Here is a 13021-nt window from a genome sequence, read left to right on the forward strand (position 1 = left end):
ACTGGATAATTTATAGACATCATCTCATTTAATCATCACACCAACCTTGTGGGGTGGGATTTTTGTTTCCATTTAACAGAAGAGGAGACGGGAGCTCAGAGAGGTGAAGCATCTTGCTGAAGGTCACACAGCTCATCAGAGGCAGAAGCAGAATGGGAACCTTGTAGGGATGGGGCCATAGCTACTGCAGAGAACTGCACGGACGTTGACTAGAATGAAGGTCTAATTCACCCAGCCATCAGAGAAAAGCTTCCCGTCTTTTAGGGCATAGCAGGCAGACAAGGAGATTGTTTCAGGGGCAAAACTAATCATTTCCCAGCATCATACAGACTACTTCAGATGACCCAGTGCAATGATTTTATCCAGTTACCCTCTCAGGTGTGGAACAGTTAAAAGGGGCCCTAAAATTCACTCTTGGTAGTGTTTTGTGCCAAAAATGAAGAAAGAGGTGTGGGGGTAGGGAATGTGGGATGTACATTCTGCTCTGTGCCAGGTCTTGAGCTGGGACCACAGAGGCAAACATACAATAGAATGGATAGTCGTGATACAGGGGGCTGAGTGCTAAGTGGTGAAGGGAAAAAAAGTGTGGTGAGAACACAAATTGGCAAGGGAAGGCTTCCCAGAGGAGGTGAGATGTTGTAAGTTGGGCTTTGAAGCATGACTAGGAGTTCTCCAAGGAAAAAAGGGCTGAAAAGGTATACAAGAGAAATACATGTTGAGAAATGGCAGTCTTCCTGAGTGGTTGGAGCCTTTGAAGTACCTGCTGAGAAGCATGGCAGATGATATGGCGAGACGGAGGAGTGCACATCTATATAGCCCATATGCCAGACACTGTGGGAAAGCACCCTGGGGCTGCCACAGCCAATGACCACACACTGGATTAATGCAACAGAAATTCATCCTTTCCCAGTTCTGGAGATCAGTAGTTCAACATCAAGGTGTTGGCAGGGCCATGCTCCCTCTGAAGGCTAGAGAAGGATCTATCTTTGCCTCTTCTAGCTTGTGGTAGCTCCAGGTGTCCTTCGGCTTGTGGCTGCATCACTCCAATCCCTGCCTCCCGATTCACATGCCCTTCTCTTCTCTCTGTGTGTTTGTCTCCTTCTGTGTGTCTCACATAACGGGACTTGTCCTTGGATTTAGGACCCACCTGCACAATCCAGGGATGATTTCATCTCAAGAGCATTAGCTTACTTACATCTACACAGACCTCTTTTCCAAATAAGATCATATTTACAGGTTCTGGTGCTTAAGACGTGGACATATCTTTTGAGAGGCCACCATTCAACGCACTATAGGGCTTCCCATCCATTATCTGATTTAATCCTCAGAATTCTGAGGGGCAGATACTACTATTACTCCCCTTTGCAGAAGTGGACACTTGTTGAAACAGTTAAAGGTAAACTGTATGAGAGCAGGAACCTCACTGTCCTCCTCAGCACTGTACGCCCAGTGTGTAGAATCCTCTCTGGCACATGTAAGCGCTTAATATTTAGTGAATAAATGCTTTACGAGAAGTATAGCATAGGCTACGAGCCCAGGCCATACTCCAGAGAGTTAGACTCCTGACTATATTACTTAATTAGCTGTGTGACCTTGAGAAAATTATGTAACCTCTCTGTGCCTTAGTCTAAAAAGTGAAAATGGACCATCTTGTAGGGCTGTTGTAAGAATAAATCCACATGAATGGATAAAGAAGGTGTGGCACATATATACAATGGAATATTACTCAGCCATAAAGAGAAACGAAATTGAGTTATTTGTAGTGAGGTGGATGGACCTAGAGTCTGTCATACAGAGTGAAGTAAGTCAGAAAGACAAAAACAAATACCGTGTGCTAACACATATATATGGAATCTTAAAAAAAAAAATGGTCATGAAGAACCTAGGGGTAAGACGGGAATAAAGACACAGACCTACTAGAGAATGGACTTGAGGATATGGGGAGGGGGAAGGGTAAGCTGGGACAAAGTGAGAGAGTGGCGTGGACATATATACACTACCAAACGTAGAATAGATAGCTAGTGGGAAGCAGCCGCATAGCACAGGGAGATCAGCTCGGTGCTTTGTGACCACCTAGAGGGGTGGGATAGGGAGGGTGGGAGGGAGGGAGATGCAAGAGGGAAGAGATATGGGGACATATGTATATGTATAACTGATTCACTTTGTTATAAAGCAGAAACTAACACACCAATGTAAAGCGGTCATACTCCAATAAAGATGTTTAAAAAAAAAAAAAAAAAGAATAAGTCCACGTCCAGTGCTGAGAAAAGTGCCTGGCACACAATCTGTGCTTAGTAAACGGAAGTGTGTTGTATTATTCCACACTGCCTCTCAGGAGGGGAGGCATACACGTGGTGGTTAATTAGAGTGCTCTGGGAAAAGTGTGTCAGGAGCGGTGAGCAGACAGGGCAGTGGCTAAATAGCACCTGAAGACTCTGGGGAAGAGAAGAAACTTGACCTGAGTCTAGGATGAGCAGGAGCTTAATGGACTTGGGAGGGGAAGCTGGCGTTCCGGGCAGAGGGCCCAGCAGTGCTGAAGCTTCGAGGTGGGGGAAATGAGGGTGCAGTCAGGCAGCAGGGGGAGGGGTTGGGGCCGAAGAGGCACATCGAGTTTCCGTCAGGAAGGGCCTTGTCTGCTCCGTAACGAGTTCAGGCTTGACCCTGTCGGTGTGATGGCTCATTCACCAGGGAAGCAGCAATGCTCAGGCTGGCTTGTTAGAAAGCCTAGGGTGGTCTTAGAAGCCGGGAGGCTGGAGGCCAGGAGAGCAGCAGGGAGGCCGCTGCATGCAGGGGTGAGGTGATGGTGGTCCTACCCAGGGAAGTTATGATGAAGATGGTGGAGAGAAATGAACAAACCACACCAGAGGCAGAAGCTCCGGGAACCGGTGGCTGACGGGTGGGGCTGGGGACAGAAGCGGGAGGTCTGGCAGGGTTGGCTGCAGGACAACCCACTCGCCTCTGGACCTCTGCAAGGTCCAGAGGCGAGTGGGCAGAGCTGCTTCCCACCACAGCTGAGGGGAAGACAGCAGGCTGGTTCTGGCATGGTGCCCTTGAGGTACCTCGAAGCATTGTTCAGACTTATCTTTTACTAAATGTGGGACCTGAAGCAAGTCACCTAACCTCTCAGAGCCTCAGTTTCTCCATCAGCAAAATGGGGTTAAGAATTCTACTTTCTTCATATGATGGTGGTGATATTAGTATATAGTAAGCTCCCAATAACTCTTGGCATCTTTTGTTACTGTGACTACCACTGCTGCTGCTATTATCACTAGATGGAGGTGTGGATCATAGGGTGGTCACGATGACTGCCATTTCAGTGCACCGTCACCAGAGGCCCTGCCTGCACACTCTGTTTTCAGTTCTTCCTCTATTCTCTCCCTGGCCTATGCCCAAAAGCTGGAGGAGAGATCTTGGGGAGGTCTTAGCTGATGCTAACCCAAACCCTGAGTTTTTTCAAGGTTAAGGTACCTTATTTTGAGCATGTGTATGGGCGGGTGGTGGAAGGGGTTGAGACTAGGGGCTGGAGAAGTACAAATGTTTCAGTGCCCCACCCCATCCCATGTGATGTGGTTTGGACCAGGTTGAGTGTCTGCGTGTGTGTATGTGGGGAGTAAGGGTGTGCATGTGTGTGTGTGCATGTGTATATGGGTGTGTTCATCCTCTAGGTCTTAAGTCAATTCAGCATTTCAGTTCAGGAAGTGTTTACGGGTGACCCCCACCGTGGGAGCCATGATGCTGGGTATAGAGGAAAGGATGAGATTGCTGGCTGCCCAGTGCACTCCCAGCAGAGGGAGGGTTCAGAGGTATGAGGAGGTAAGGATGACATGGTGGATCCCATCAGGGCAGGTCAAGCAGGCCCCAGGTACAGAGCAGGGCAGGATCAGGTGTTCAGGGAAGGGGCCCCAGGGCTGAACCAGGAGGTTGATGAGGAAGGACACGGTAGTGGGGATGATGTGTTCCAGGGCTGGGCAAGGCACGGATAAGCATGACAGAAGGAGCCCTCAGCAGCCTGGGGGTGGGGGGTGGCTGGAGGGGAAACTGTGAGCCAGGGACCGGTGGCCTAAGAGGCTGGAGGGTGGCAGAGGGATGCAAGGCTGAGCAGGACATTACCTGGAAAACACTGGATGGAAGCTGGAGGAAGCTCCTCTCCTGGGCAGGACAAGGGTGATCTTGGTCTCCAAAGGCCTATAGGGTCTCACCTCAGCACTCTTTCCCCCTTGCCCCTCCTCCCATCTCAGTCAGACCGCTTCTTCCAGGTCCACTGAGACCCTGAGCTCCTCTTCTTTTTAGGGGTTTGGGGCTGCGCCTCGGTCTAGGTGGCTCTGGCCCAGGGTCTTCTTGTGTGGGGCTCTTTCTCCCACTCTTGCCCACCATATCTGAGGCTCCCCTCCTATTCACTGTTCCAGATCCTGCTGTGGTCTTGTTTTGAAGTTATTTATTTGGTGATTTGCTAGTTCGGCGTCTGACCCTCTCCCTGCCGTAAACTCCCACTGTATGGCGGCATCTGGCTCACAGTGGGCCCTTTAATAAACAATGTGCTGAGTGCATGAAGGGATGAGCAGGGAGACGGGGAGCAGAGAGGACCCAGTCTCTAAGGAAACACTCAAATCAGCATTGAGAACTTGTTTATTTCTAATCCAAGGCTGTTACGTTCAGGAGGTAAAGCCAAGGGCTTTAGAATGTTTCCAAGCAACAAGGCTATATAAACTGAGTCAATCAATACTGATGTGCTGCTGGCTTTCACATTCAGAGGTGCTGTGTGAGGGAAGTGGGGACTGCTCTCCCGGGTCCTCTGAGGCTCCCCTGCCACATCGGGAGCTTTGCTGCAGGGACCAAGCACTAGGACCTCTGACTTCCAAGAATCTAATCTGTCGGAAAGGGAGAGGCCAGCTTCAGGATGCCCCACGGAGACCCACCTTCAGGAAAAATCTCACCCTGGAACCAATCAGAAACCTTGGTCTCCCCCTCCCACCCCAGCCAATAGCCAACACTGACTCAGTCATTAAGAATAGAAATCCAGACCCAGCTCAACCTCCTCCTTCCTCCTTCCTTTTCACACCACTCTGCTCACCTCCCAGGCCTTCTCAAGCCATTGGCCCCTTCCACCCTTACAGCCCCAGGTCTGGCCTATTTAGGGCATATGTCCTGGTGCATCAGCCTCCCTGCCTCCGGCGTTGCCCCTGCAAACCTGCTTCCATGTCCACCTCACTCCTCCCTTCCCCCACCATACCATCTTTCCAAAACGTCATTCTAATCCTGTCATTCCCCTGCTTAAAACCTTCAGGGGCTCTCTGCCACCCTGGAGATAAAGCCCAAGTTTTAGCTTGGTCCTTCCTTATCTATTCTCTTCCTACCTACCCATTGCCTGAGGCCTGTCTCTCCCTCACTTGCATCCTCCGGACCAGCCATGACAAACCATATGATGTTTCCAGAACAGCCCCAGCTTCTGCACTGTGGCAGGTGTGACTTCCCCGTTCAGAACCTTCTTCCTCCCCTATCCTGGCATTCTTCCCTGAAGTTACTTCCGGAGTCACCTCCCACAGGAGGCCTTCCCTGATCTCCCCAACCGCAGGCTGGTTAGGCCCAGCAGCCCTCTGTACTGATGTCCTCACTCATGGTGCCAACCTTGTGTTACAAGGTGCCTGTGTCCTCCTGTCCACCTCTCCCCCGCCCTGTGGGCTGTGAAGACTTGAGGGAGGGCTTGTGCCCGATTCACAGCCCTGAACTCTCTGACCTCCACAGGCTCTTAAGGAATGACCGGCCTCTAGTTGTTGCAGAAGTTACCAAGATTCAGGGCGGGGAGGCAGACTTATCTTCGCCTAAAATGGCCTCCCATCACCCTCGTGCTGGGGCCGCGGAACACGTGGCAGAAGTTAGCCTTGCTCGGAAGAATGCCCTGAGGTGAGCTGCACCCCTGGCGTCCCAGTCAGCATCAGACCTTGACTCTGATGGTCATATAGGCCACCCTGCCTGGGGTCTGCGTCCCGTACTCTTCTCAATACTTGCCCGCACACAGCAACTGCCTTGGGATTCTGATGTAATTGGTCTGAGACGGAGCCAGAGCATCAGGATCGCTTAAAACGCTGCCCAGGTGATTCTAAGCTCAAGGACCCTCATACACAGTCATACTGGAGTAGCGGGTCTCATGTCTGGTTGTACATTAAAATTACCTGGAGAGTGTCCTGGACCCACCATCCCTGACCAGATAAATCAGAATCCACTGGGGTAGTGGCCGTCTAGGCATCAGCACTGAATCCTTTAGGATCCCCCCTCTCTCTCTCCTCTCCTCCCTCTCTTTTCTTTTTCCAGAAACATTTGCTATGCTCACCCCGTCAAGCCATAGGAGTGCTATGGGGAATCAGATCCTGCCCCTCCTAGGTGGAGGCTGTTAACTCAGGGCTGTTAGGAATGAAAGAGGTCCCCCACCACCATCAAAAAAAAACCCACCATAAAGGGAACCTGTCTCACAGCCAGCCTGCCGGGCCCTGCTTCAGCTCCCAGCTCCACCACCAGCCTGCTGGGAACCAGGGGAAGCGTCCAGCCCTGCCCGGGGACGCCCACACTGGAGTCTTGTCCTGCTTCCGAGTCAGTGAAGAGACCTGGCTCTCTGCTCAGTCGGAGATTGGGGCTGTATGGGGTCATTTGGAGGGGGAGCTCTCTGAGGGTTCCCCCAGATCCTGCCTCAGGTGGTGGCAGGGCGGGCTGCAGCTCTCGACTTTTCCTTTGCATGTTCAAGGTCTGCGACCATGGAGGCGACTGTGAGCGTGTCTGTCCCCGTCATGGGGGCGGCTCTGATGAGGGGGTGCTAGCAGGAGTTTAAGGTCCATTTGACAAAGTCAGCCGGAGCTCTGGGCATTTTTTAGAAAGTTGAGGTAAAATTCACATACCATAAAGTTGAGAACGTAGAGTGAAAAATCCAGTGGCATTGAGTACATTCACGATGTTGTGCAACTATCACCTCGATCGAGTTCCAAAAGGTTTTCATTACCCCAAAAGGAAACTCTATCCCCATTAGCAGTCATTCCCTGTTCCCCGCATCCCAGGCCCTGGCAACCACCAGTCTGCACTCTGTCTCTATGGATTTACTATTCTCGATATTTTGTACAAACGGAATCATACAATAGGTGGCCTTGCATTCAGCATGTTTTCGAGGCCCATCCACATTTGTACGAGAACTTCATTCTTTTTATTGCTGAATAATATTCTATTGTACAGATAGACCACAATTGTTTATCCATTCATCAGTTGATTATGTTTGGGCTATTTCTACCTTTTGGCTATTGGGAAAACTGGGCATTTAAAATTCTTTACATCTATACTCCAAACACCTGCTGACTGGGTGTTCCTAGGTCCTCAGCAATGAGTAGTTGTCTTGGGTGGCTCCTGTCCCTGTACTAATCAAATACTATCTTTGGAGGTTCTAAGGGGTGCATGCGTCTTTGGGGGTACCTCTTGCTCCAAATTCTGGCCTCTGACATCTCCATCTCTCTCCACATCTTGCTGGGTGACTCCAGTCTGACCTCTGTACCATCTCACCCCATGTTGTCACCACCCTAGTCCTGGGGAGGAGGCTGATGAGTGAGCAACAGGCTGCAGCTGAGGGTTTGGGATGTGAATGGAGAGGGTGGGCAGCACATTGTGTGGACAGTAGTTTAGAACTGAATTTTATGTGTCACCATGTAAAAGGAAAAAACATTTTTTTCTCTATACTCTCACTTCTGACACCAAATGTGTGGGGGTTTTTTCCATACCATGCACTTTTCCAATTCTTGGTGGAGGATTTCCTACAACTTAACTCAACTCTGACATTAACTGTCCTGAGTCAGTACAGACCCCACAGGTCGAGAGCTCAGTCCCACAAGACTGCCTCCACTTCAGATACCAGTCACAAATCTCAGGCTGACATCTGAACTTCTGACTGACTGGCTATAAACTGGGGGCTTCTGCAACCTCCTCCACAGGTTCAGTAATTTGCTGGAATGGCTCACAGAACTCAGGAGAGCACTTTACTTACTATTACTGGTTCATTATGAAGGATGATAAAGCCAGATGAGGAGATACATGGGGTGAGGTCTGGAAGGGTCCCAAGCACAGGAGTTTCTGTACCAGTGGAGTTTGGGGTACACCACCCTCAGGGGCATGGATGTGTTCTTGTTCACCAACCTGGAAGCTTTCTGAGTCCCTTCGATTAGGGTTTTCTGGAAGCTTCATGATTCATTAAGGCATTGGCCATGGGTGGTTAACTTCATCTCCAGCCCCTCTTCCCTCCCTGGAGGTCGGGGAGGCAGTTAAGTTACAACCCTCCAATCAATGGTTAGTTCCTCTGGCAACCGGCCCCCATCCTTAGGGACTTTCCAAAAGTCACCTCATAACATAATATAACATAACATTAACTCAGGTGTAGTTGAAAAGGGGTTGTTATGAATAATAGAAGCTGCTCCTTTCACCTTTATGGATCAGTTATTTCAGGAACTGGGCACAAAAACCAAATATTACAACAAAAGATGCTGCTACCCTGCTCTTATCACTTAGGAAATTACAAGTGTTTTAGCCCTGTGCCAGGAACTGGGAACAAGACCAAATAGATATATTTCTTACATCACAATAGCACATCGTCCTAAAACTTCATACACACACATGCGCAGGAACTTCTCACGGACAGTGTCTGCCCATAGGATTCAGATGGATGTCTCCCACACCCATCTTCCTCTTTTCCTTTTCAAATTCCTTCCATCCAGTATTTACAGCTGCTAACAAATGACTCCATTTGGAGTAATGTAGAATCCCATCTCCTCCTGTCCTTATAAACCATGTCCTGAGGTGGGAAGGAGATGGGATAGGGACGCCCCCCCACACTCCAAAGTTGATTTTAGTTTTCTTCTGAATCACAATAAGCCTTCTCTCCGTGATAGGAATTCTACCATATTTCTAGGCCAACTGACTCAAAAGCCCAGCAGCTTTAAAAATAACATGAAAAAGTCTGCTCATAAGACTAGGTGCCCAGCATCATGGGGGTTACCCTACCACTTTGTACACAGGCGGTGGGATGGGGCCAGTGCAAACCTGGAGGTGCCTCTGAAATTAGCTACTTAGTCCTTTCTGGTAAATCCTGTTGGTGACTTCAGTTTGTTTGGTGTTGTATTTTTTTTAAAGCTTACTTGTTGATAACGGTTAGGAGCTGGGCTTTCACTAAGAGCAATTTGGAGACCATTAGATGCTTCTGAGCAGAGAAGGGACATGCCTTGGGTTCAAGTCTGAATGGACTTCTCAGGTTGCTGTGTGTGAATACATGTAGGGGTTAGAGGAGGCCCCTAGTTAGAAGGCAGTTTCAGTACTGCAGGTGAGAGGTGATGATAGCTTTGGCCGTAAAAGAGATGATTTAGGGGGTCAGAAGTGATTGGATTATGGATGTGTTGGAAGGCAGAAATGACAGCTTCTGCCAGTAACTAGGACGTAGAATGTGAGAAGAAGAGAGAGTCAGAGATGACTTCAAACTTTTTGGCCTGAGTGACTGCAAAGGTGGGGTTGACCTTTCCTGAGATGGGTAAAAATGCGGGGCGTGGAGCAGGTTTGGGATGGGAGGGAGGCAAGAGTTTTGTTTGAGAACGCACTTCAGGTGAGTACTGGACATCCAAGTGGAGGTGGAATGAGCATTGATACCTGAGACTGGAATTCAGCAGTGGCAGGGAGGGAGGTGATGGGAGGCAGGAACACCATAAGTGAGGGCTTAATGGTCATCCCCCTGCCCCCACAGAGTTAACAGGAAAAGTAAATGGGGAGGGGGTGGAAATCACACATTGGGCCAAGATGGAGCTTCCGAGAGTTTCTGGAAGAAGGAGACACTGAGACCCAAAGACTGCAGATGGTTTGCTCAGGCTCACGCTCCAAGTTGGTGACAGAGCTGAGACAGAGCTGGTTCTTTGGGCCCCTGGCCACCCCCTACTCTTTCTAACATACCAGGCTGCCTATCGGCTCTGGGTTTCGAAGGCTGCACCACGTGAAATGAAGTCAGGCAAGCTGAGGCTGGAGGATTCTGTTTTGTTTTCTCCAGGTCACCATCCTCGTCAGCCTGGCCCTAGCTTTCCTCGCCTGCATCGTGTTCCTGGTGGTTTACAAAGCCTTCACCTATGACCACAGCTGCCCAGAAGGATTTGTCTATAAGGTAAGGGACTTCTGGCAGGGGAGTGGCCCAGGTGACTGTCAGCTTCAATTAAAGGGTTTATCAATGTCTTCTTTTCATCAACATTTAAATTCTGGGTATGGCAACCTCCCTACAGAGAGAAATGAAAACACTAATGGGTATGGCACTGGGTATGGCAACCTCCCTACAGAGAAAATGAAAACACTAATTTGAGGGCTTCCCTTGTGGTGCAGTAGTTGAGAGTCTGCCTGCGGATGCAGCGGACATGGGTTCGTGCCCCGGTCCGGGAAGATCCCACATGCCGCGGAGCGGCTGGGCCCGTGAGCCATGGCCACTGAGCCTGCGCGTCCGGAGCCTGTGCTCCGCAACGGGAGAGGCCACAACAGGGAGAGGCCTGCGTACTGCAAAAAAAAACAAAACAAAAAAACACATGTCCTCTGGTTATGCTACATGACTTCCTAAGATGACATTTTTAGTTGTTAGAAGCTGAGGTTCGGAAAGATTGGCAACAACTGTCAATAGGAGACAGTGGAATAAACTACGATGTATCCGCACAATGGAATTTCAAACAACTGTGAAAATGAGTGGGGGGGGGGCTCCAGACATGGACACAGAATACCCTCCAGGATAATAGTGAAGAAAAGAAGGTGCCACATTGGAGTGAGAAAAGGGGAGGCCAGGGATGTTCACTTCTATTTTCAGAAAGAAATGCTGGATGGATAAATTTAAAAAACTAAGAAAAATGGTGACTCAGGTGGGCAGGGAGGGGACAGAAAGAATAGGGCTGGGGAGCAGGGCTGCTCTGGATGTATCTTGCTCTACATTCGTCCTTGATGTGTATCAGTGTTTGATGTATTTGTAAAAATAAATAAAAAAAAATAATTCCTGAAATTAAAAACAAGCTAAAATCTAGCTGTATATCAAGTTGGGAACATAAACTTACCAAGAAAATAAATATTCCAAATGACTGTAGAATGCAGTATATTGACTGTACACCCTCAGTGGCATATATTCTAAGGACACAGAGAGCTGCAGAGAAATCCTATAGTTCCTTCAGTAGTCTATTACTCATAATATTGCTGTTATTTTGTGACCATTTGATATATATTGTAGGATAATGCAAATATATAATGATATTAATGTTGTCAGGAACCAAGGCTTTTGGTATAAGAGAAAAGAGTTACAACTATCCAATCAAGGGAATGAAATGGACAGCAGTTGGCTGCAGGCAGTGGCCCAGAGGAGGAGTTAGGGGGTGGGTGAATCAGCCAGGTAAAGACCTACCAAGTGTCTACTGTAACCCCGCAGTCAGTAAGCAGAGGATGTTGACCTTGAATTAGTATCATCAGCAGCTTCCTCCCTCCCTCTCTCTCCCTTTTTCTTTCTTTTCTTTCTCTCTCTCTTTCTCCCTTCATTCCTTCCTTCTTTCTCTTTCTTTCCCTCCTTCCTTCCTTCCTTCCTCTCCCTCCCTCCCTCTCTTTCTTTCTTTTCTTTTCTTTCTCTTTCTTTCTTTTTCTTTCTCTCTTTCTTCCCTCCTTCCTTCCTTCCCCTCTCTCTTTCCCTCCCTCCCTCCATCTCTCCTTCTCCCTCCCTCCCTCCTTCCTCCCTTCCTTCCTCCCTTCCTCCCTCCTTTCCTTCCTTCCTCCCTCCTTTCCTTCCTTCCTTCCTTCCTTCCTTCCTCTCTCTCTCCCTCCATCCCTCCCTCCTTCTCTCTCTCTCCCTTTCTTTCTTTCTTTCTTCTTTACTTTTTATTGAGGTGTAATTGGCATATAACATTATATTAGTTTCAGGTATACAACATAATGATTCAATATTTGTATATATTGCAGAATAGTCACCACTATACATCTAGTTAACATCTATCACCCTGAATAGTTGCAAATTTTTTTCTTGTGTTGAGAACTTTTAAGATCTACTCTATTAGCAACTTTCAAAAATGCAACTTTCAGTATTATTAGCTACTGTCACCATGCTATGCATTACATCCCCAGGACTTATTTATTTTATAACTGGAAATTTGTACCTTTTGACCACCTTCACCCGTTTCTCCTACCACCTCTCCACCTCTGGGAACCTACAACCTAGCATCAGGTTAGTTTCTTCTGGCTTCAAGTAGGTGGCAGCTTTGATGATGGTGATGACGCTGGGGAAGGCCTGATGAGGGCCAGGCGCAGGCCAGGTACCATCCCCCGCCCTCTGGCTGAGAGCCTGGCGTGCCTGTGGGCCCCAGGTGGGGTGGCCGTGTTGCAGGGCGGGTCGGAAGCAGTCCATCGAGCTACCCCTGACTCTGTCTCTCTCTTCCCCAGCACAAGCGCTGTATCCCGGCCTCCCTGGATGCTTACTACTCATCCCAGGACCCCAGTTCCAGAAGCCGCTTCTACACGGTCATCAGCCACTACAGCGTGGCCAAGCAGAGCACTGCCCGGGCCATCGGGCCGTGGCTGTCGGCAGCCGCCGTCATCCACGAGCCCAAGCCGCCCAAGACCCAGGGCCATTAGAGGCCCACCCCCAGCCAGAATCGGGGGCGGAGAGGGGGACCCCCGCGGGCTAAGCCAAGCTCCAGTTACAAGAAGACAACACTGTACTCCCGGGATATGGGGGCGGGGGTGGGGCCGGGGGTGGGGGTGGGGGTATCTCACCGAAAATCTCCTGCACTGGAGTTGTCTGAATCAATATTTCTTTTCGTCCTTTGGTATGGTTGATTCGTCCCCGAGTCAGGCTCATGTACAAAGGCATGTTTCGTGTTGACTGTTCCCATGTAAGATATTTTCAAAGCCACTGCTTATTATTTGTTAGGAAAATTTAAAAACGGAAGAGGAAAGAAACAAAGAAAATGAACAAAAAAGGGTGAGACTGGCTGCACCTGGAAGACACTGAAGG

General features: G+C 49.2%; 1 protein-coding gene across 1 annotated transcript in view; it reads left to right on the forward strand.

Annotated features, from left to right (window-relative positions):
• NSG2 (neuronal vesicle trafficking associated 2) overlaps positions 1 to 12639 on the forward strand; it is a 55917-nt gene extending 43278 nt beyond the window's left edge. Inside the window, exons 3-4 of the mRNA XM_060146569.1 lie at positions 10052 to 10162; positions 12448 to 12639. Of these exons, the coding sequence (XP_060002552.1) occupies positions 10052 to 10162; positions 12448 to 12639 (303 nt within the window). The remainder of the gene's footprint in view (positions 1 to 10051; positions 10163 to 12447) is intronic.
• The last annotated feature ends 382 nt before the right edge of the window (positions 12640 to 13021 follow it).

The sequence above is a fragment of the Lagenorhynchus albirostris genome, chromosome 3 (genome assembly GCF_949774975.1).
Source record: "Lagenorhynchus albirostris chromosome 3, mLagAlb1.1, whole genome shotgun sequence".
Classification (NCBI taxonomy): domain Eukaryota; kingdom Metazoa; phylum Chordata; class Mammalia; order Artiodactyla; family Delphinidae; genus Lagenorhynchus; species Lagenorhynchus albirostris.